We start from the raw sequence: 23,897 nt of genomic DNA on the forward strand, positions 1-23,897 counted from the left end.
ACCAAAACACCCTATATCTGTCACTCTATCATCAAACACATTCAACAAACCTTCAAAATACTCACTCCTTCTCCTTACATCACCAGTATTTGTTATGAAGTTCCCATTTGTTCTCTTATCTTACGCACTTTATTTATCTCCTTCCAAAACATCTTTTTATCCTCCCTAAAATTTAATGATACTCTCTCACCCCAACTCTCATTTGCAAAGGGGATAAAAGTGTGTTCAAATTACAGAGGTATAAGTGTTGAGTATTCCTGGGAAATTATATAGTAGTGTATTGATTGAGAGGGTGAAGGCATGTACAGAGCATCTGATTGGGGAAGAGCAGTGCGGTTTCAGAAATGGTAGAGGATGTGTGGATCAGGTGTTTGCTTTGAAGAATGTACATACAAATGGATTTGTATGTAGTATTTGTGGACTTGGAGAAGGCATATGATAGAGTTGATAGAGATACACAGTGGAAGGTATTAAGAGTATATGATGTGGGAAGATAGTTGCTAGAAGAAGTGAAAAGTTTTTATCGAGGATGTAAGGCATCTGTACGAAACAGGAGAGAGGAAAGTGATTGGTTCCCAGTGAATGTTGGTTTACGGTTTGCGTGTATTGTCTCCATGGTTGTTTAATTTGTCTATGGATGGGATGTTGAGGGAGTTAAATGCAAGAGTCTTGGAGGAAGGGCCGAGCATGCAGTCTGCAGGGGATGAGAGGGCCTGGGAGGTGAGTCAATCGTTGTTTGCTGATGATACAGCACTGGAGGTAGACTCAAGTGAGAAATTTGTAGAATTTAGTGACTGAGTTTGGAAGAGTGTGTGAAAGGAGGAAGTTAAGAGTGGTTTGGGTGGAAGGGGTCTAGCATTGTTGCATTGAATTTAGAGCTGAGTATGTTGAAGTGGATTAGGAGGATCTTTATCTCATTGTTAAAGTGTTGAGTGTTTGTGGCTTCTCGGCAGCCAGTGAGTGTTCTTAATACACTATTTTGTATGGTTTGCAGCTTTGTTATATATGCTTTTGAGAGGGTAGAAGACTAGGCAGGTGAGGCGTAGTTTAATGTGGAGCAGATGAATAGTTTGTATAGGTTTTGAGGGAAGTAGTCTTTTCCAAATCTGGTACCAGTTGGTGTGTTCTGAGGGCATTTAGTTTGAGTGTTGGTTTTGTGTTGATGTTATTGGTATGGGGATTGGATGTCATATGTGTTGTATATGATGCCTAGAATGATTGGTGTTTTGTTCAGTGGGAGTGATTGTCCATTCATTGTGAATGGAGGGTGTGAGCTGGATTCATGTCTGTAAGGGGTTAAAAGTGATTGATGACTTCTGTGGAGAAGCAGACATTCAGTTCTGGGTGAGCCATTGTTCCAATTGTGTAATGTAGGGCTGCATGTTTTTTGTTGCTACTATGGTGTTAGGGTGTTGTGATGTGATTGTGAGGTTATCTGCATATGAAAGGTCCCTCATGCGTTGATGACTGAGGTAATAGGATGTCATATAGGAAGTAGTAGAAGAGAGTTAGAAAAAGAACTGCTCGTTGAGGAACTCCATTGTAGAGTTAAGGGATTTAGAGATGAAGGTATTATAAATGACTCAGCCGTGGGGAATGGCTATGAAATTGGCTAACCTCTTTTTGTCATGAATGTGTCAGGGATAATGTTAATTCTTTGTTGAAGTGTGTTGCTTCCATTACTCTGTGTGTGTGTGTGTGGGTGGGGCAATGGGGGGTTTGAATCCATCAAAACTGTGCGCTCAGTTTTAGTGTGGTGATAGAGTGTTTAGGTCTGAAGGCATACCTTTGTGGGTGAGAGTTGGATGTTTTATTTGATTCTCATGTGGATACTTTTTTCACAATTTGGATACAAATGATAGAAGTGATATAGGGTAGTAGGAAGAGGTAAAGTTGTGTGGCTTGGAAGATTTTAGGATTGGCATTATGTTAGCAAGTTTTTAGATGTTAGGGATGTTTTGTGTAGCCAGAAGTATTTGAAGATATCTGTGCTTGGATTACAAATTAAGCGTAGTGTTTTTGTGAGAGTTCAAAATGTTGTCAGGGCCTGTAACAGGAGAGTTCTTCAATTAAAGGTTTAAATTACAATGCTTGTATCTGGGAGTGAGAAGTGTGTGGGTACTTTTTTCTGGATGGATGTTGTGAAGGTTTTTCAAAAATCTTTCCTGTTTAGGGATGTGCTTGGTTTATAATCTGATTTTTGAGTAGCATTTCATCCCCTACCATAGGAGTCTCCTGAATTTTCAGACATTTTAATTTAGACTCACTTTCTAGCCTTTTTCATGATTAAAACAGACAGTAATACTATTATCTCCTACAGGAGTGCCCTTCAGGAACTTCTGTCCTTTTCGCTTTGGGATAAACTTTGCTGTATTTTGGATAAGCTTCTCAGGCTGTTAATCTTGAGGAAACCTGGTGCCTCTCTGTTGCATCCTAAGTGGAAGTTGTATAAAGTGCTTAACTCTTTTCAGTGAGGAAATATCGTATAGCTCCTTAATATCTTATAACACATTTTTGATAGTACTTAGTGCTGGGAGAAGAGTCACTGAGATAAATACAATGTCTAAATACAATGTCTAGACATAAGAATGTTGCTTCTTGATATCAGTGATGACAAGTCTTGGGTTAAAATCAATCCAAACCCCAGTGTTTTGACATAGATTGAAATATGTATGTTTTGAAATACAACTACAGTATTTTGATTGCTTTTTGGAAGACTTTTGTTAAAGAGCATCATGCCTGATGCCCAGTTAAGTCTGAAAGAATTCATTGAAATCTTTTGGAACTGTCATTGGGAACCACTTTTTGCACATAGTGGAAGCTTTAAACTTCACTAACCAAGGAACAGTTCATCTTAGATTAAAAGACTTGTTTTGTTGGCTCAACCTGGCTTGTATGCTATACCCCATGATCACAGGAAAGTAGCTTCCACTCTGGTCATTCTGAGGAACCTCTCCCTTGAGATTGACAAACAGTATTTGATGTTTTTCAAAGATACTGTTATAAGATATCTTACTCCAGATATTGAGGATCTAACTTGTCTGGTATTGGGCTTGCCATGTTCAAGGCAGAGGATCACTATTGAGCTGTAGAATAACCTTTAGGGTAACTGTTCTTGTCATACTTTTTGTTAGTAAGTTTTCCTGAGATCTTATGGAACAAACCAACGCAAAGAAAAAGGTGAGCTTTAAAGACTGAAAAACTGTATCTCCAAGAAGTAAATATTTTGGGTTGCTTTCTCCCACTATACTTTCCCTCTTTCATGAAAAAGTGTATCTCCAAGAAGTAAATATTTTGGGTTGCTTTCTCCCACTATACTTTCCCTCTTTCAAAAAAGTTTTCCCCTAGCTGGACCTAACCATCATTGAGGTGACATCCATGTTCTGAGAGCTTTGAGGAAAACCAGCAGGATGATGATACCATCGCCAAGTGGGAATTATTGATTGGTATAAGGGCACATCGTGGCTGAGCTCTTGGCCATAAGTAAGTGGTTTGCAAAAGGTGATAGGCATTTGCCACACAAGGGCAGGAGGTTTGAAGCTTTGAACCCTTAGGGATTTTAGAGATTCTTTTAAAGCTCATGGGACACTGCCCTAAGGAGAAAAAGTTTTTCATTCTTTAAAACTCACTTTTCTCCTGGATAAATGCTTCAGTACCATAAACCTGTTCATCACCATCCAATACATATACCATCCACTATCACCCACCACTTCTACCATCAGTACCACCACCACATTACTCAATCCAAAGGTGGTAAAGGTTTATAGGCATGATACTCAGTAGACAAAAAGTCTAATACCTCATATTTAAAATTTAGGCTTATTGAGCTTATTTTCATTGCTTAGTTCTCCTACTTTGCTTTTGCATTCCTGTCTAACATTATTTCAGGTTTAAATAAAATCCAGCTTGTACTACTGTACAACATTCAGGGTTAGAGCCCTCTGGTCAATCTTCTTTTCTTCTTTATCCACAGATCTGAACGCTTGCTGTAGCTTCCAATCCTGTCTACTCATCTCTACAGTTGTGCACATATGTCACTTCAAATATTTACATAAAGTTCTAATGTAAAATTCATTGTTTAGTTAAGTGTATCATATTGTAGTAGAGTATACTATTTCTGAATATGCTCATGGATATGGTCGTTTGCAAAGAAGATTGGTAGCTTTAGGAATTGTTGCCAAAAGCATGAAAAACACGTGTGATAATTCGAGATGGCAATAAATATGAGAACAAAATGGCTTCTCATCCTCTAACTCAAGAAGATATGTGAAGAAAGTGCTTCCTGTTATTACTGAAGGATGACTGCACTTGGTATTTGTTGTGTAAAAGAATGAAATATATGTACAAATTGGTCATCTTAGGAGAGAAGGTATGCATCTCACATTCAGGATAACACACACACACTCCAGGTAGACCATCCTTCAAAACCTGCAAAGTACTGAATGATAACAGTGTTGCATTGTTTTAAGATGTATGTGATACTCCATACTATTTGGAAGAAGCTACAGTGGTGTTTACTCTTGTAAGTTTTCATTTGTTATTGTGTATATAGTTTGTTAATGGTATTCATACATATACCATGAACTTGGAGAGGTAGTTTTTTCACCCAGAAAAATATTAAGATTTTAACTATGAGGTTTATTTATTTGAAACTTGAAAGTTTTGCAAAATGTAGACTCAGTAATTCTCTCAGTGATATTGGCAAGTAGAACTGAATATAACTATGAGAAATCTGTAGCAACAATAATATTTTATGAAATAGAGAAAAAATAACTAGGTGTTGATCAACAATCCATTCTAGATACATATTTTAGCAGAAGTCCTCATTACAGAGAACTCCCCTGTCACATTTAAGAAGTAAAATATTTAGCCCAGATATAAATACATACTAAGCCCAAGACAGCCCAGTAGAGGAACATGTTAAAAGTATATAGGTGGTAACAGCTTTAGACCCTATGAAACATACAGTGGAAGGCTGCAGAAATTAGTAATGTCAGTACTTAATCATTCTTGAATGCATTGTGGCTCAATGCTTTTTAAAATAAGCCAGTTTTCATATTTCTTTGTTGCCTCCAATGCAAAATCACAATAAAGTGATATCTCTGTCATTCATGTGTTCATGCTTGCTAGCTCTGCACCTGGTTGTGGTAACTACCATCTTATTGTTCAAGTTCTTGTGAGTGGACTTGATATGCTAATCACTACTGATGATAAGTGTGATGTTTTCTTCAGAAATCTAATGGCACAAGTGTCTGTCTTCTCTCAGGATCATGTTGGGAACCACATAGGAAGTTGCAAAGTATGTTACTTTCTGTTACATACAGTTACATTTTTCTTTCATTCAAAAGTAATCACACTATAGGTGTAAGGCCAAGTTTTACATACTTGTTCAGTTGCATACAGTATCTTATCTCTGGTATATTTTGTTGTACTGCAATTTTAAATAGCTTTACTCAGCAATTATCTGCATATAGAGGAGGTCTTGATGATAAGGTTCTACTTACAATTACGTTTTTCATCAGTGAATCACTTTTGAAAATTTGCTGCCTTACTGAAAATGAAAATATTTATTTTTGTTACCTCAGGTCTTAATGCTACCTCGCTAATGCGGGAAATGGCGAATAGTATGAAAGAAAAAAGGAGTCTAATCAATTTGGCAGTTATACTTACTATTTTGTTTGACACTGGACAAATCTAAAATGTAGTTTGGCTATGTTCGTCTTTGGAAATTCTAAGTGTAAGGGTTGTTGACTGGATTCGCATTCTTCAGTTTTAAGCAGGATAGGGCTGAGGACTAGGCATGGTTTGCACTGTTGTCTGATGTGACAAACTCAGAGCTTGTTAATGTCACTGTCAATTTCCATGTATCTAACCAATAAATCCTGAGATTAGGAAATAGTTTATAAAATGTTTGCATAATGAAGTACTTAGATTATGACTCGGACCATTGTGATGTATGGATGACTGCAGTGTATCCAGAACACAACATACAGGTGAAATCACAGTTGTTGAATAGAGTTGGAATAAAGTTACATTATATAGTATCCTGTCATGGATCTTTGAAGGTCCAAGAATAGTGAATCGAGGATATTTGTGGTTTAAGGCACCCTTTAAATTGTACAGGCCACCCAGAATTGCGTTCACATAGGTTCAAATCCTGGTTGCAGCAATTTCACAGTCTACTCAGTTCTTCATCCTCCTCCCAAGGCTGGCTGTTAAATTTAAGTTTCTGGTTTCAGCTAGGGTATGAACACATTTCTTGTGCTCTTGAGGTAGCACCAAGAACAAACAAAGAAAAGCCACATTCACTTACATTCATTCTCTAGTTGTCAGGTTCAGTGCAGTTTGTATTTCATCATATATATATATATATGTATATTTTTTTTTTTTTATACTTTGTCGCTGTCTCCCGCATTTGCGAGGTAGCGCAAGGAAACAGACGAAAGAAATGGCCCAACCCCCCCATACACATGTACATACACATGTCCACACACGCAAATATACATACCTACACAGCTTTCCTTGGTTTACCCCGGACGCTTCACATGCCTTGATTCAATCCACTGACAGCATGTCAACCCCTGTATACCACATCGCTCCAATTCACTCTATTCCTTGCCCTCCTTTCACCCTCCTGCATGTTCAGGCCCCGATCACACAAAATCCTTTTCACTCCATCTTTCCCCCTCCAATTTGGTCTCCCTCTTCTCCTCGTTCCCTCCACCTCCGACACATATATCCTCTTGGTCAATCTTTCCTCACTCATTCTCTCCATGTGCCCAAACCATTTCAAAACACCCTCTTCTGCTCTCTCAACCACGCTCTTTTTATCTCCACACATCTCTCTCACCCTTACGTTACTTACTCGATCAAACCACCTCACACCACACATTGTCCTCAAACATCTCATTTCCAGCACATCCATCCTCCTGCGCACAACTCTATCCATAGCCCACGCCTCGCAACCATACAACATTGTTGGAACTACTATTCCTTCAAACATACCCATTTTTGCTTTCCGGGATAATGTTCTCGACTTCCACACATTTTTCAAGGCTCCCAAAATTTTCGCCCCCTCCCCCACCCTATGATCCACTTCCGCTTCCATGGTTCCATCCGCTGACAGATCCACTCCCAGATATCTAAAACACTTCACTTCCTCCAGTTTTTCTCCATTCAAACTCACCTCCCAATTGACCTGACCCTCAACCCTACTGTACCTAATAACCTTGCTCTTATTCACATTTACTCTTAACTTTCTTCTTCCACACACTTTACCAAACTCCGTCACCAGCTTCTGCAGTTTCTCACATGAATCCGCCACCAGCGCTGTATCATCAGCGAACAACAACTGACTCACTTCCCAAGCTCTCATCCCCAACAGACTTCATACTTGCCCCTCTTTCCAAGACTCTTGCATTTACCTCCCTAACAACCCCATCCATAAACAAATTAAACAACCATGGAGACATCACACACCCCTGCCGCAAACCTACATTCACTGAGAACCAATCACTTTCCTCTCTTCCTACACGTACACATGCCTTACATCCTCGATAAAAACTTTTCACTGCTTCTAACAACTTGCCTCCCACACCATATATTCTTAATACCTTCCACAGAGCATCTCTATCAACTCTATCATATGCCTTCTCCAGATCCATAAATGCTACATACAAATCCATTTGCTTTTCTAAGTATTTCTCACATACATTCTTCAAAGCAAACACCTGATCCACACATCCTCTACCACTTCTAAAACCACACTGCTCTTCCCCAATCTGATGCTCTGTACATGCCTTCACCCTCTCAATCAATACCCTCCCATATAATTTACCAGGAATACTCAACAAACTTATACCTCTGTAATTTGAGCACTCACTCTTATCCCCTTTGCCTTTGTACAATGGCACTATGCACGCATTCCGCCAATCCTCAGGCACCTCACCATGAGTCATACATACATTAAATAACCTTACCAACCAGTCAACAATACAGTCACCCCCTTTTTTAATAAATTCCACTGCAATACCATCCAAACCTACTGCCTTGCCGGCTTTCATCTTCCGCAAAGCTTTTACTACCTCTTCTCTGTTTACCAAATCATTTTCCCTAACCCTCTCACTTTGCACACCACCTCGACCCAAACACCCTATATCTGCCACTATGTCATCAGACACATTCAACAAACCTTCAAAATACTCATTCCATCTCCTTCTCACATCACCACTATATATATATATATATATATATATATATATATATATATATATATATATATAGATATTCCAAAAAAGGCCCAGTCCTCTGTTCTAAATGCTACCTCGCTAACACGGGAAATGGCGAATAGTTTAATAGAAAGAATATATATATATATATTTTTCTTTCTTTTTCTTTCAAACTATTCGCCATTTCCCGCATTAGCGAGGTAGCGTTAAGAACAGAGGACTGGGCCTTTGAGGGAATATCCTCACCTGGCCCCCTTCTCTGGTCCTTCTTTTGGAAAATTAAAAAAAATAGAGAGGGGAGGATTTCCAGCCCCCCGCTCCCTCCCCTTTTAGTCGCCTTCTATGACATGCAGGGAATATGTGGGAAGTATTCTTTCTCCCCTATCCCCAGGGATAATATATATATATATATATATATATATATATATATATATATATATATATATATATAATTTTTTTTTTCCCCAAAAGAAGGAACAGAGCATGGGGGCCAGGTGAGGATATTCCTTCCAAGGCCCAGTCCTGTGTTCTTAAAGCTACCTCGCTATTACGGGAAATGGCAAATAGTATGAAAAAAAAAAGGAAAAAAAAAAATATATATATATATATATATATATATATATATATATATATATATATATATATATATATATTTTTTTTTTTTTATTTCTTTATTTTTTTTTTATACTTTGTCGCTGTCTCCCGCGTTTGCGAGGTAGCTCAAGGAAACAGACGAAAGAAATGGCCCCACCCCCCCCCCATACACATGTATATACATACGTCCACACACGCAAATATACATACCTACACAGCTTTCCATGGTTTACCCCAGACGCTTCACATGCCTTGATTCAATCCACTGACAGCACGTCAGCCCCGGTATACCACATCGCTCCAATTCACTCTATTCCTTGCCCTCCTTTCACCCTCCTGCATGTTCAGGCCCCGATCACACAAACTCTTTCTCACTCCATCTTTCCACCTCCAATTTGGTCTCCCTCTTCTCCTTGTTCCCTCCACCTCCGACACATATATCCTCTTGGTCAATCTTTCCTCACTCATCCTCTCCATGTGCCCAAACCACTTCAAAACACCCTCTTCTGCTCTCTCAACCACGCTCTTTTTATTTCCACACATCTCTCTTACCCTTACGTTACTCACTCGATCAAACCACCTCACACCACACATTGTCCTCAAACATCTCATTTCCAGCACATCCATCCTCCTGCGCACAACTCTATCCATAGCCCACGCCTCGCAACCATACAACATTGTTGGAACCACTATTCCTTCAAACATACCCATTTTTGCTTTCCGAGATAATGTTCTCGACTTCCACACATTCTTCAAGGCCCCCAGAATTTTCGCCCCCTCCCCCACCCTATGATCCACTTCCGCTTCCATGGTTCCATCCGCTGCCAGATCCACTCCCAGATATCTAAAACACTTCACTTCCTCCAGTTTTTCTCCATTCAAACTCACCTCCCAATTGACTTGACCCTCAACCCTACTGTACCTAATAACCTTGCTCTTATTCACATTTACTCTTAACTTTCTTCTTCCACACACTTTACCAAACTCAGTCACCAGCTTCTGCAGTTTAACACATGAATCAGCCACCAGCGCTGTGTCATCAGCGAACAACAACTGACTCACTTCCCAAGCTCTCTCATCCCCAACAGACTTCATACTTGCCCCTCTTTCCAAAACTCTTGCATTTACCTCCCTAACAACCCCATCCATAAACAAATTAAACAACCATGGAGACATCACACACCCCTGCCGCAAACCTACATTCACTGAGAACCAATCACTTTCCTCTCTTCCTACACGTACACATATACACACATATATATATATATATATATATATATATATATATATATATATGCTTGTGGCATGAGAAGCGTGGGAGATGGGCAGATTAGAAAGGGTACAGAGTGGTGGGATGAAGAAGTAAGATTATTAGTGAAAGAGAAGAGAGAGGCATTTGGACGATTTTTGCAGGGAAACAATGCAAACGAGTAGATGTATAAAAGAAAGAGGCAGGAGGTCAAGAGAAAGGTGCAAGAGGTGAAAAAGAGGGCTAATGAGAGTTGGGGTGAGAGAGTATCATTAAATTTTAGGGAGAATAAAAAGATGTTTTGGAAGGAGGTAAATAAATTGCGTAAGACAAGGGAACATAGGGAACTTCAGTGAAGGGGGCTAATGGGGAGGTGATAACAAGTAGTGATGTTGTGAGAAGGAGGTGGAGTGAGTATTTTGAAGGTTTGTTGAATGTGTTTGATGATAGAGTGGCAGATATAGGGTGTCTTGGTCGAGGTGGTGTGCAAAGAGAGAGGGTTAGGGAAATTGATTTGGTAAACAGAGAAGAGGTAGTAAAAGCTTTGCGGAAGATGATGAAAGCCGGCAAGGCAGCAGGTTTGGATGGTATTGCAGTGGAATCTACTAAAAAAGGGGGTGACTGTATTGTTGACTGGTTGGTAAAGTTATTTAATGTATGTATGACTCATGGTGAGGTGCCTGAGGATTTGCGGAATGCGTGCATAGTGCCATTGTACAAAGGCAAAGGGGATAAGAGTGAGTGCTCAAATTACAGAGGTATAAGTTTGTTGAGTATTCCTGGGAAATTATATGGGAGGGTATTGATTGAGAGGGTGAAGGCATGTACAGAGCATCAGATTGGGGAAGAGCAGTGTGGTTTCAGAAGTGGTAGAGGATGTGTGGATCAGGTGTTTGCTTTGAAGAATGTATGTGAGAAATACTTAGAAAAGCAAATGGATTTGTATGCAGCATTTATGGATCTGGAGAAGGCATATGATAGAGTTGATAGAGATGCTCTGTGGAAGGTATTAAGAATATATGGTGTGGGAGGCAAGTTGTTAGAAGCAGTGAAAAGTTTTTATCGAGGATATAAGGCATGTGTACGTGTAGGAAGAGAGGAAAGTGATTGGTTCTCAGTGAATGTAGGATTGCGGCAGGGGTGTGTGATTTATGGATGGGGTTGTTAGGGAGGTGAATGCAAGAGTTTTGGAAAGAGGGGCAAGTATGAAGTCTGTTGGGGATGAGAGAGCTTGGGAAGTGAGTCAGTTGTTGTTCACTGATGATACAGCGCTGGTGGCTGATTCATGTGAGAAACTGCAGAAGCTGGTGACTGAGTTTGGTAAAGTGTGTGAAAGAAGAAAGTTAAGAGTAAATGTGAATAAGAGCAAGGTTATTAGGTACAGTAGGGTTGAGGGTCAAGTCAATTGGGAGGTAAGTTTGAATGGAGAAAAACTGGAGGAAGTAAAGTGTTGTAGATATCTGGGAGTGGATCTGGCAGCGGATGGAACCATGGAAGCGGAAGTGGATCATAGGGTGGGGGAGGGGGCGAAAATCCTGGGAGCCTTGAAGAATGTGTGGAAGTCGAGAACATTATCTCGGAAAGCAAAAATGGGTATGTTTGAAGGAATAGTGGTTCTAACAATGTTGTATGGTTGCGAGGCGTGGGATATGGATAGAGTTGTGTGCAGGAGGATGGATGTGCTGGAAATGAGATGTTTGAGGACAATGTGTGGTGTGAGGTGGTTTGATCGAGTAAGTAACGTAAGGGTAAGAGAGATGTGTGGAAATAAAAAGAGCATGGTTGAGAGAGCAGAAGAGGGTGTTTTGAAATGGTTTGGGCACATGGAGAGAATGAGTGAGGAAAGATTGACCAAGAGGATATATGTGTTGGAGGTGGAGGGAACGAGGAGAAGTGGGAGACCAAATTGGAGGTGGAAAGATGGAGTGAAAAAGATTTTGTGTGATCGGGGCCTGAACATGCAGGAGGGTGAAAGGAGGGCAAGGAATAGAGTGAATTGGATCGATGTGGTATACCAGGGTTGATGTGCTGTCAGTGGATTGAATCAGGGCATGTGAAGCGTCTGGGGTGAACCATGGAAAGCTGTGTAGGTATGTATATTTACGTGTGTGGACATATGTATATACATGTGTATGGGGGTGGGTTGGGCCATTTCTTTCGTCTGTTTCCTTGCGCTACCTCGCAAACGCGGGAGACAGCGACAAAGCAAAAAAAAAATATATATATATATATATATATATATATATATATATATATATATATATATATATCCCTGGGGATAGGGGATGAAGAATACTTCCCACGTATTCCCTGCGTGTCGTAGAAGGCGACTAAAAGGGGAGGGAGCAGGAGGCTGGAAATCCTCCCCTCTCGTTTTTTTTTTCTTTTTTTTAATTTTCCAAAAGAAGGAACAGAGGGGGGCCAGGTGAGGATATTCCACAAAGGCCCAGTCCTCTGTTCTTAACGCTACCTCGCTAATGCGGGAAATGGCGGATAGTTTAAAAGAAAAGAAAAGATATATATATATATATATATATATATATATATATATATATATATATATATATATATATATATATATATCCCTGGGGATAGGAGAGAAAGAATACTTCCCACGTATTCCCTGCGTGTCGTAGAAGGCGACTAAAAGGGGAGGGAACAAGGGGTGGAAATCCTCTCATTTTTGATTTTCCAAAAGAAGGAACAGAGAAGGGGACCAAGTGAGGATTTCCCTCAAAGGCTCAATCCTCTGTTCTTAACGCTACCTCACTAACTTGGGATATGGCGAATAGTATGGAAAAAATATATATATATATATATATATTTTTTTTTTTTTTTCATACCATTCGCTATTTCCCGCGATAGCGAGGTAGCGTTAAGAACAGAGGACTGGGCCTTTGAGGGAATATCCTCACCTGGACCTCTCCTCTGTTCCTTCTTTTGGAAAAAAAAAAAAAAAAAAAAAAAAAAAAAAAAATATATATATATATATATATTTTCTTTCTTTTAAACTATTTGCCATTTCCCGCGTTAGTGAGGTAGCGTTAAGAACAGAGGACTGGGCCTTTTTTGGAATATCCTCACCTGGCCCACTCTGTTCCTTCTTTTGGAAAATTAAAAAAAAAAAAAAAAAAACGAGAGGGGAGGATTTCCAGCCCCCCGCTCCCTCGCCTTTTAGTCGCCTTCTACGACACGCAGGGAATCCGTGGGAAGTATTCTTAATCCCCTATCCCCAGGGATAATATATATATATATATATATATATATATTGTTCATACTACTTGCCATTTCCCGCGTCAGCGAGGTAGCGTTAAGAAGAGAGGACTGAGCCTTTGAGGGAATATCCTCACTTGGCCCACTTCTCTGTTCCTTCTTTTGGAAAATTAAAAAAGAGAGGGGAGGATTTCCAGCCCCCCGCTCCCTTCCCTTTCAGTCGCCTTCTACGACACGCAGGGAATACGTGGGAAATATTCTTTCTCCCCTATCCCCAGGGATAATATATATATGTATATATATCTGGAAATCCTCCCCTCTCATTATTTTTTTTTATTTTTCCAAAAGAAGGAACAGAGAAGGGGGCCAGGTGAGGATATTCCCTCAAAGGCCCAGTTCTCTGTTCTTAACGCTACCTCGCTAACGCGGGAAATGGCGAATAGTTTGAAAGAAAAGAAAGATATATATATATATATATATATATATATATATATATTTTTATTTTATTTATTTTATTATACTTTGTCGCTGTCTCCTTGATATGGCCTTGATTACGGCATTCATCACCAGTATTTTCTAAGAATAATGATCATCCTTTAAATTTTCTGTTGCTGAGAAAAGTCATATAGAATATACTGTCCATTTTTTGTAACTGCACATATGTATGTGACATTGATTGCGAGGAGATATAATGAGTTCATTTGTGTTAGTTGTAATGTTTGGTAATAATTTGACACTGATTGGTAATAAGGATTTTATTTAGGTAAGGTGTGATGTTTTACACTAGTTTGTCAGCAAGATGAAATTATGATCTCATCAGTATTATGTGTGATGCTTGGTGCTAACTAGTCCTGGAGTAATTTGTAAATTAGAGTAGTTTCCCTTTTCTTTCACGTAAAATTTCTAGCATAGTTACCAGTTTTTAGTTCATTAGTAAAGTTTTTAATTTGATATATACTGTCATCATCCAGTGACACATTGCATGTAACTAATTAACTATCAGCATGTATTCTACAACAATGATTATGCTCAGTTTTACCTCACTCCTTCAGAGATTGCTTTCATCTTACCTTCTACTTTAAAATATCAAATGGTGACTTAAGTTTATTTGACAATGAAGCCAGAATGTAATTTCTCAGTCGTAAGACTTGTGACAATTAAAGTTTTGAACAGGGTTGCTCATTGGTAATTTTCGTTACCAAATTGGCAAAAATTTGGTAATGAAGAGACAGTTTGGTAATGGAAAATTGTGATTTGGTATTCTGGTAATGGGTAGGCCATATTTGGTAATAGTGAAACTTGGTATGCTAAACGTATACTTTCCATTTGTAAGTACTCAATACTTTGTAGATTCATCACTCTCAATTATATCCAATACTGACAATATACAAGGGACAGAGGACAGTAGTACATTCAGACAGACAGAAACCTTGTAGATTCATAACTCCCAATTATATCCAATACTGTCAGTGTACAAGGGACAGAGGACAGTAATACATTCAGACAGACAGAAACCTAACCGCCAATACTACCATACGTGACACATTCAATTTTTGTCTGTGAGCTGAGGTTCGCCAGGTTAACAGTGTTTACATTTTCATATTTTCTGGTGAATTTCTTCAGTAATCAATGATGGAAGTTTAACATTTAATGTAATTTAATGTAATGGAAAATATGCCAAATTTATCACCTATTTACCTGTTACTATTACCGAAACTTCCAGGTAATATGTGATGCCAGAACTAAGCGTGTACAAATGTTTTAGATATTTTTTTTTTTTTTTTTTTAACTATTTGCCATTTCCCACGTTAGCGTTAAGAACAGAGGACTGGGCCATTGAGGGAATATCCTCACCTGGCCCCCTTCTCTGTTCCTTCTTTTGGAAAATTGAGAGGGGAGGATTTCCAGCCCCCCGCTCCCTCCCCTTTTAGTCGCCTTCTATGACACGCAGGGAATACGTGGGAAGTATTCTTTCTCCCCTATCCCCAGGGATAAGTTTTATATATATATATATATATATATATATATATATATATATATATATATATATATATATATATATATATTGTTCCTGGAAATTTGGTAACAGACCTCTGAATTTGGTAATAATTCATGACAGGTTTGGTAATGGGTCACTCACAAGACTTGGCAACCCTGGTTTTGAAGGTGTCATTCGACATGGAAAACAGTCAAGTTATCCTGTTTTTGATGTTGGAGAAGGCAGAATGATGTGCTTAAAGAGAAAAAAAAAAGAACTGTTATAAAGGAAAACATAGTAACAGAGAACTTTGGTATCATAGTTTTAAGTGGTGAAAAGTTTCAAAGCACTTTTGTCTCATTTTTTTTGTGACTTTACTGTTTACATGGCACATTACCTTAGGCCAAACTTTTCTTCCTATTGTGTGTAAAATATCTGGCTATATACATTGTTTATCCCTTGTTACAATTCCTTCTTTAAGGAGAAATAGAGGTAAGCCCATGTTATTGGTGGGTTATAAAGGGTCTTTCACAAAAAGGTTTATATACAGTGTAAAAGATAAGAATGCCCTTTACCTAGTTGTAGTTGTTACTCCTTTATGCAACCAAGCCTGTCAGTGTGTGGTAAAAAGGATAGGACTTGAAGATTCTTTCATTACATCGTTTTTTTATTTTCTTCTTTGCGGTCTCCCACGTTAGTGAGGTAATGCAAGGAAACAGGACGAAAGAATGGCCCAACCCACCCACATACACATGTATATATATACATGTCCACAGACGCACATATACATACCTATACATCTCAACGTATACATATATATATACACACACAGACATATACATATATACACATGTACAAAATTCATACTGTCTGCCCTTATTCATTCCCGTCGCACATGAAATCAAAACCCCCTCCCCCTGCATGTGTGTGAGGTAGCACTAGAAAAATCCACTCCCAGATATCTAAAACACTTCACTTCCAGTCAAACTTACCTCCCAGTTGACCCTACTGTACCTAATAACCTTGCTCTTATTCACATTTACTCTCAGCTTTCTTCTTTCACACACTTTACCAAACTCAGTCAACAGCTTCTGTATTTATATTATAGTTTCATAATAACTAGAATTAACTTTATTTATTCATATGACATTTTGATAACCAGCCAGCCTTCAATCAGCCAGTACGTACCTACAGGTTGGATGTTTTTCTTTAATGGGTGTGTTTTGTGTACATTGTCATAAGCATTTCATATATTTTTAATATTACCTCATAATACTGTAATATTATGGTTTCTGTTTAATGTCTGATGTATTCATATATTTCTATAGTAAACCGAGCACAGTATTTCAGTGTAATGCATCAGTAGCACATTGTTTTAACTGTTTATCTTGGGAGACAAGATTCCATAACTACTATTATCCAAACTGTATCAGTAAAGACAAAAGTTTAAAAAAGTATTTTATTTGCCTCCTCTAAAGAAATGTTTTTTTATTTTTTCCAAGTGATTTGTTTTTTAATGTAATTTAAGTCTACACTGTAAGTGCTGTTTCCTTTGCTCAATGCAGAGTAACTGTTGTCTATTTTCTGAAGAAATCTTCACATTGGCTCAGCCATCACATTAGAGAGGTAGTTACTACTTGTGCTGAAGAGCAAGTTTTAAAATTGTAAAGCTATTTGTTCCTGCAGACAGGACTAGCAAATTAAAGAAAGAAAACCTACCCTGGATCAAACCCATATAGGATTGTACTAGAAGAGGTGAAAAAGTTAAGAGGTGGATATAAGAGTGGATATGTTGATTAAGTAATGAAAGGATAAGAGAGAGCATAAGAGGGTGTTTTTAAATGATTTGGACATATGGAAAGAATGAGTGAGGAAAGATTGACAAAGAGGATATATGTGTCAGAGGTGGAGAGAACAAGAAGAAGAAGGAGACCAAATTGGAGGTGGAGGGAAGATTTTGAGCAATAGGGGCCTTGAACCTACAGTAGGGTGCAAGGAATAGAGTGAATTGGAACAATGTGGTATACCAGGGTTGATGTGCTGTCAATGGACTAAACCAAGGCATGTGAAATGTCTGGGATAAACCATGGAAAGCTCTGTGGAGCCTGAATGTGGTGAAAAGGGAGCTGTGGTTTTGGTGCATTACACATGACAGCTAGGGACCGAGTGAGGCCTTTTTGTCTTTTCCTGGTGCTACCTCACTTGGGTATGTATACATACATGTATGGGCGTTTATATATACACATGTACGTGGATGGGTTGGGCCATTCCTCATCTGTTTCCTTGTCCTACCTTGCTGATGAGGGAGACAGCAATTGAGTATAATAAATAATATGTATGTGTGGAAAGGTCTTTATCTGTTTCTCAGTGCTACCTCGCTGACTCAGGAAATAGCGATCAAGTTTAATAAATAAATCCAAAAAATACACTAAAAACAAAATACGAATCATTTGAAACGAGAAATACTATTATTGTGTAGAGAAACACTGATGTGATAAAGTGTGTACATACTGTGTTCATATATTGAGGGATGCTTCGTAAGTCTGGCAGAGTCAGCTCTGACTCAAAATATGCATTCATCTGTGGGTCTTGTCACGTGTAAGTGCAGATCTACCATACTGTCGTATAATACTATGAATTTTTAAAAAAAAATATCTCATAGCATGGAAAATGTAACCAAGAATGTTTTTATATCTGAAAAAGCCCCACAGAGGGGGTATACATGAAATACCAGGCCACCGCAGTCAGTGGGTTAAAAAGCTGTGAACAAATCTAATATATAAATGACGGCAAAATGGTTGCCGTCTATAGTAAGTGCTCACTGCCTTTTGTGCCGGTGAAGTCAAATAAAACTGGTACATGGTACAGTAATGAATATTTTGAAAGTAATGCAGGCTTTTAACTCATTCATTTATCTAAATGCATTCAGAGAAGATACAGACTGTTATTAAGGTTTTTTAAATTATGATAAATCAGTTTAAAAACATACTGTCTAGATGGACCATATATTTAAGACTGAAAAGTCATATAGTAATAAAATCTTAAAACCAACACGGCACTATATACTATATATGAAAATATTATCCCATTTATGAAAACTTCAAAATTCCCCAATTTCTACACTGGTACTTATTTATAAATCAGTACTATTTCACATGTAACAGACTGCCTATTGGCACTTTTTTTTGTGTATGTGAGAGGGGGATGGCTAACACAATGAGGAAATACATTTACCATATAAATATCCTAAATGTAAACAATTCATAAGTTTGCTCTACATAAAAATTATCATATATATATATTTCATCTGTAAAATTGCATTCGACAGTTATTTAAGCCAAATACTGTAACTAACCATAGGTAAATAATTGTCACTGGAGAGGCCATAGCACACCTGTTGCTTTGCCAGTGAGACTTCCTAAGGAACATGTGATACATTATTGTCACAGCGATGGGTGGTTAACTTTACATTTCTGCCATACACAGATTTCACTTGTTCTGTACCAAACTGCCCGTATATGAAGATAATCTCAGATGGGAAGCCAAGTCTCCGTAGGGAGTGAAGGCATGAGATGCTCAAGGTCGGGCCACTGCACATAATAATCTGTAAATAGATTATATTAACCCAGAATCTGGTAAAGGAATACGACACCAGAAATGGGATCACAAGATGGACAAATTTTTCTTTCAAATGTTGAAGGGAAGGGTAGTTTCCCTTGACAATACATGCTGTTATAACTAATTGCCCTCGCATTTAAGAGTACAGTCTACAAGAGTGATGAAAAGCCATACCTACACAATGGCCTCTTTCAACTTCAGTGGTTTGAATCTGCCATAAGCACTCCCAGGTATCCAAAACACTTTGCTTACTTTAAGTTTTCTCCATTCAACCTCACATTCCAGAAAAACTTTCTTATCTCTGCTAAGCCCAATAACCTTGATTTTAATCAAATCTAGTCTTAGTTTTCACATACTCTCCTATACTCTGACACTAAACTTCTAAATTTTCTCACCCAAATCAGCCAACAGTGCCTTGGTATCAGAAAATATGAAATGATTCACTTCACATCCCCATCAAAAGGCTGTATACTTGCATTTGACTCCATAACCCTTGCATTCACCTCCTTCATCACCCCATTCATAAACAAATTAAACAGCTACAGTGATATCACAATCACCTACTCTCATCTGGAACTACTCATTTATTTACTTCCTGCACCATGAATCTGTTCTATTTTTATGAAACTCTTGCAGGCTCAGAAAACTGGCCACACTCACCGGGTGGAACCATAGGTCATAAAATATAGTGATTGCGTATGTCTCTCTATGTGGGAAGAGCATAGGGCAATTAAACAGTGTTTGGTTTTGGGGTGTTCATTATTGTAGCAGCATCATGGGCATGAAAGGTCCTGGGATGTGTTGAAATGGTGTTTGTGTTAATGTAGGGATGGGTGAAGTCCACAACACAGATAGGTACGTATGACTAGTTTTTGTGTGGAAAGTGTGGTTTCAGGTGGATGCATTTTGTGGGGTGGTGTTCAAGACCGAGTTGGGAGGGTGGTTCTTCAGTGCTTGTTGGGCCACTTCATTGTGTACTGTATGTGTTTTGTCAGAGTTACATTTGCTGGGATGGGAGGATTGTTGAAATGTGAGGCTGGACTAAGCATATTGTTTTCACCTAGGGGTTCGTGGTTACTTGTAGAGTGGTTTGGGTGGAAGGAGTCTAGTATTGTTGCACAAAAATGAGCGACAAGCATGCTCTGTAAATGCTGAGTATTTGCAGATGCTATTCACCCAGTGACTGTTATGATTGCTCTATTATATAGGTATGCAATTTTGTTATATTTGTTTTCTAGAGGATAGAAGACCAGGCAGGTGAGGTGTTGGTTAGAGTGGGGTGGATGAATTGTTTTTAGGATTCTTTCCCTCAGCCAGATTTTGTGCTAGGTGATGTTCTGAAAGAATGTACTTTGCGTGCTACTTCTATGTCTTATGTTATTAGTGCAGGGAATGAGTTTCCTGTTTGTATCATGATGTATGGAATAGTTGGTTTTCCAGTGGGAGTGACTGTCCATTCAAAATGATTGTAGGCTGTGAACTGGGTTCATATCTATATTGGGTTTAATGGGTGATCAAAGACCTCTTTGGAGATTCAGACATTCTGTTCTGGGTGAACCACTCCTCTAGTTGTTGCATGATGGAAGAGACTGAAGAATGTTGGAGAAAGAACTGCTCCTGGGGGGAACTCCACTGTAGAGTTAAAAGATTTAGATGTAAAGCTACTGCGAGTTACTTTGGCAAGATGGCTAACTGTGAAATTGGCTAACCACTTTTTGTGTATGTATATGTATGTATACCTGCATATATTGACACGTATATATGTATATGTGTATATACATTTTATCCCTGGGGATAGGGGTGAAAGAATACTTCCCATGAATTCCTCACGTGTCGTAGAAGGCAACTAAAGGGGACGGGAGCAGGAGCTGGAAACCCTCCCCTCCTTGTATTTTAACTTTCTAAAAGGGGAAACAGAAGGAGGAGTCACGCGGGTAGTGCTCATCCTCCTCGAAGGCTCAGATTGGGGTGTCTAAATGTGTGTGGATGTAACCAAGATGAGAAAAAAGGAGAGATAGGTAGTATGTTTGAGGAAAGGAACCTGGATGTTTTGGCTCTGAGTGAAACGAAGCTCAAGGGTAAAGGTATGGGAATGTCTTGGGAGTAAAGTCAGGGGTTAGTGAGAAGACAAGAGCAAGGGAAGGAGTAGCACTACTCCCGAAACAGGAGTGGTGGGAGTATGTGATAGCGTGAAAAAAAGTAAATTCTAGATTGATATCGGTAAAACTGAAAGTTGATGGAGAGAGATGGGTGATTATTGGTGCATATGCACCTGGGCATGAGAAGAAAGATCATGAGAGGTAAGTGTTTTGGGAGCAGCTGAATGAGTGTTTTAGTGGTTTTGATGCACAAGACCGGGTTATAGTGATGGGTGATTTGAATGCAAAGGTGAGTAATGTGGCAGTTGAGGGAATAATTGGTATACATGGGGTGTTCAGTGTTGTAAATGAAAATGGTGAAGAGCTTATAGATTTATGTGCTGAAAAAGGACTGGTGATTGGGAATACCTGGTTTAAAAAGTGAGAAATACAGAAGTATACGTATGTAAATAGGAGAGATGGCCAGAGAGCGTTATTGGATTACGTGTTAATTGATAGGCGTGTGAAAGAGAGACTTTTGGATGTTAATGTGCTGAGAGGTGCAACTGGAGGGATGTCTGATCATTATCTTGTGGAGGCGAAGGTGAAGATTTGTAGGGGTTTTCAGAAAAGAAGAGAGAATGTTGGGGTGAAGAGAGTGGTGAGAGTAAGTGAGCTTGGGAAGGAGACTTGTGTGAGGAAGTACCAGGTGAGACTGAGTACAGAATGGAAAGAGGTGAGAACAAAGGAGGTAAGGGGAGTGGGGTTGGAATGGGATGTATTTAGGGAAGCAGTGATGGCTTGTGCAAAAGATGCTTGCAGCAAGAGAAGCGTGGGAGGTGGGTTGATTAGAAAGGGTAGTGAGTGGTGGGATGAAGAAGTAAGATTATTAGTGAAAGAGAAGAGAGAGGCATTTGGACGATTTTTGCAGGGAAAAAATGCAAATGAGTGGGAGATATACAAAAGAAAGAGGCAGGAGGTCAAGAGAAAGGTGCAAGAGATGAAAAAGAGGGCAAATGAGAGTTGGGGTGAGAGAGTATCAGTAAATTTTAGGGAGAATAAAAAGATGTTTTGGAAGGAGGTAAATAAAGTGTGTAAGACAAGGGAGCAAATAGGAACTTCAGTGAAGGAGGCTAATGGGGAGGTGATAACAAGTAGTGGTGATGTGAGGAGATGGAGTGAGTATTTTGAAGGTTTCCTGAATGTGTTTGATGATTGAGTGGCAGATATAGGGTGTTTTGGTCGAGGTGGTGTGCAAAGTGAGAGGGTTAGGGAAATGATTTGGTAAACAGAGAAGAGGTAGTAAAAGCTTTGCGGAAGATGAAAGCCGGCAAGGCAGCAGGTTTTGATGGTATTGCAGTGGAATTTATTGAAAAAGGGGGTGACTGTATTGTTGACTGGTTGGTAAGGTTATTTAATGTATGTATGATTCATGGTGAGTTGCCAGAGGATTGGCGGAATGCTTGCATAGTGCCATTGTACAGAGGCAAAGGGGATAAGAGTGAGTGCTCAAATTACAGGGGTATGTATAAGTTTGTTGAGTATTCCTGGTAAATTATATGGGGGGGTGGGTATTGATTGAGAGGGTGAAGGCATGTACAGAGCATCAGATTGGGGAAGAGCAGTGTGGTTTCAGAAGTGGTAGAGGATGTGTGGATCAGGTGTTTGCTTTGAAGAATGTATGTGAGAAATACTTAGAAAAGCAAATGGATTTGTATGTAACATTTATGGATCTGGAGAAGGCATATGATAGAGTTGATAGAGATGCTCTGTGGAAGGTATTAAGAATATATGGTGTGGTAGGCAAGTTGTTAGAAACAGTGAAAAGTTTTTATCAAGGATGTAAGGCATGTGTACGTGTAGGAAGAGAGGAAGTGACTGGTTCTCAGTGAATGTAGATTTGCGGCTGGGGTGTGTGATGTCTCCATGGTTGTTTAATTTGTTTATGGATGGGTTGTTAGGGAGGTGAATGCAAGTTGGAAAGAGGGGCAAGTATGCAGTCTGTTGTGGATGAGAGAGCTTGGGAAGTGAGTCAATTGTTGTTCGCTGATAGTACAGCGCTGGTGGCTGATTCATGTGAGAAACTGCAGAAGCTGGTGACTGAGTTTGGTAAAGTGTGTGAAAGAAGAAAGTTGAGAGTAAATGTGAATAAGAGTAAGGTTATTAAATACAGTAGGGTTGAGGGTCAAGTCAATTGGGAGGTAAGTTTGAATGGAGAAAAACTGGAGGAAGTTAAGTGTTTTAGATATCTGGGAGTGGATCTGGCAGCGGATGGAACCATGGAAGCGGAAGCGAGTCATAGGGTGGGGGAGGGGGCGAAAATTCTGGGAGCCTTGAAGAATGTTTGGAAGTCGAGAACATTATCTCGGAAAGCAAAAATGGGTATGTTTGAAGGAATAGTGGTTCTAACAATATTGTATCGTTGCGAGGCGTAGGCTATGGATAGAATTGTGCGCAGGAGGGTCGATGTGCTGGAAAGGAGATGTTTGAGGACAATATGTGGTGTGAGGTGGTTTGATCGAGTGAGTAATGTAAGGGTAAGAGAGATGTGTGGTAATAAAAAGAGTGTGGTTGAGAGAGCAGAAGAGGGAGTTTTGAAATGGTTTGGTCACATGGAGAGAATGAGTGAGGAAAGATTGACCAAGAGGATATATGTGTCAGAGGTGGAGGGAATGAGGAGAAGTGGGAGACCAAATTGGAGGTGGAAAGATGGAGTGAAAAAGATTTTGAGTGATCGGGGCCTGGACATGCAGGAGGGTGAAAGGCGTGCAAGGAATATAGTGAATTGGAACAATGTGGTATACCGGGGTCGACGTGTTGTCAATGGATTGAACCAGAGCATGTGAAGCGTCTGGGGTAAACCATGGAAAGTTCTGTGGGGCCTGGATGTGGAAAGGGAGCTGTGGTTTCGGTGCATTATTACATGACAGCTAGAGACT

The 23,897-nt window shown here is 39.3% G+C and overlaps 2 protein-coding genes across 16 annotated transcripts in view; one reads left to right on the forward strand and one right to left on the reverse strand.

Annotated features, from left to right (window-relative positions):
• The window catches only part of LOC139750028 (short coiled-coil protein homolog), a 160,151-nt gene that overhangs the window by 81,810 nt on the left and 54,444 nt on the right, over positions 1-23,897 (forward strand). For 6 of the 14 annotated variants that reach the window (XR_011713072.1, XR_011713073.1, XM_071664388.1 and 3 more), the window contains one exon: positions 3,974-4,590. The exons of 4 other annotated variants lie outside the window; for them this stretch is intronic. Coding sequence is in view for 3 of the 10 variants with exons in the window: in XM_071664415.1 (XP_071520516.1) it covers positions 3,974-3,992 (19 nt within the window). In the remaining 7 variants the exon portion in view is untranslated. Of the gene's footprint in view, positions 1-3,973; positions 4,591-15,403; positions 18,414-23,897 lie in introns of those variants that run through there. 4 more of the 14 variants (XM_071664371.1, XM_071664378.1, XR_011713075.1 and 1 more) reach the window with 3 other exon arrangements.
• The window catches only part of LOC139750002 (uncharacterized), a 402,403-nt gene continuing 396,661 nt past the window's right edge, over positions 18,156-23,897 (reverse strand). For both annotated transcript variants that reach the window (XM_071664370.1, XM_071664369.1), the window contains one exon: positions 18,156-18,866. In XM_071664370.1, coding sequence (XP_071520471.1) covers positions 18,681-18,866 — 186 coding nt within the window. In that variant the 3' untranslated portion in view covers positions 18,156-18,680. The remainder of the gene's footprint in view (positions 18,867-23,897) is intronic.

This window comes from Panulirus ornatus, chromosome 1, assembly GCF_036320965.1.
Source record: "Panulirus ornatus isolate Po-2019 chromosome 1, ASM3632096v1, whole genome shotgun sequence".
Lineage (NCBI taxonomy): Eukaryota > Metazoa > Arthropoda > Malacostraca > Decapoda > Palinuridae > Panulirus > Panulirus ornatus.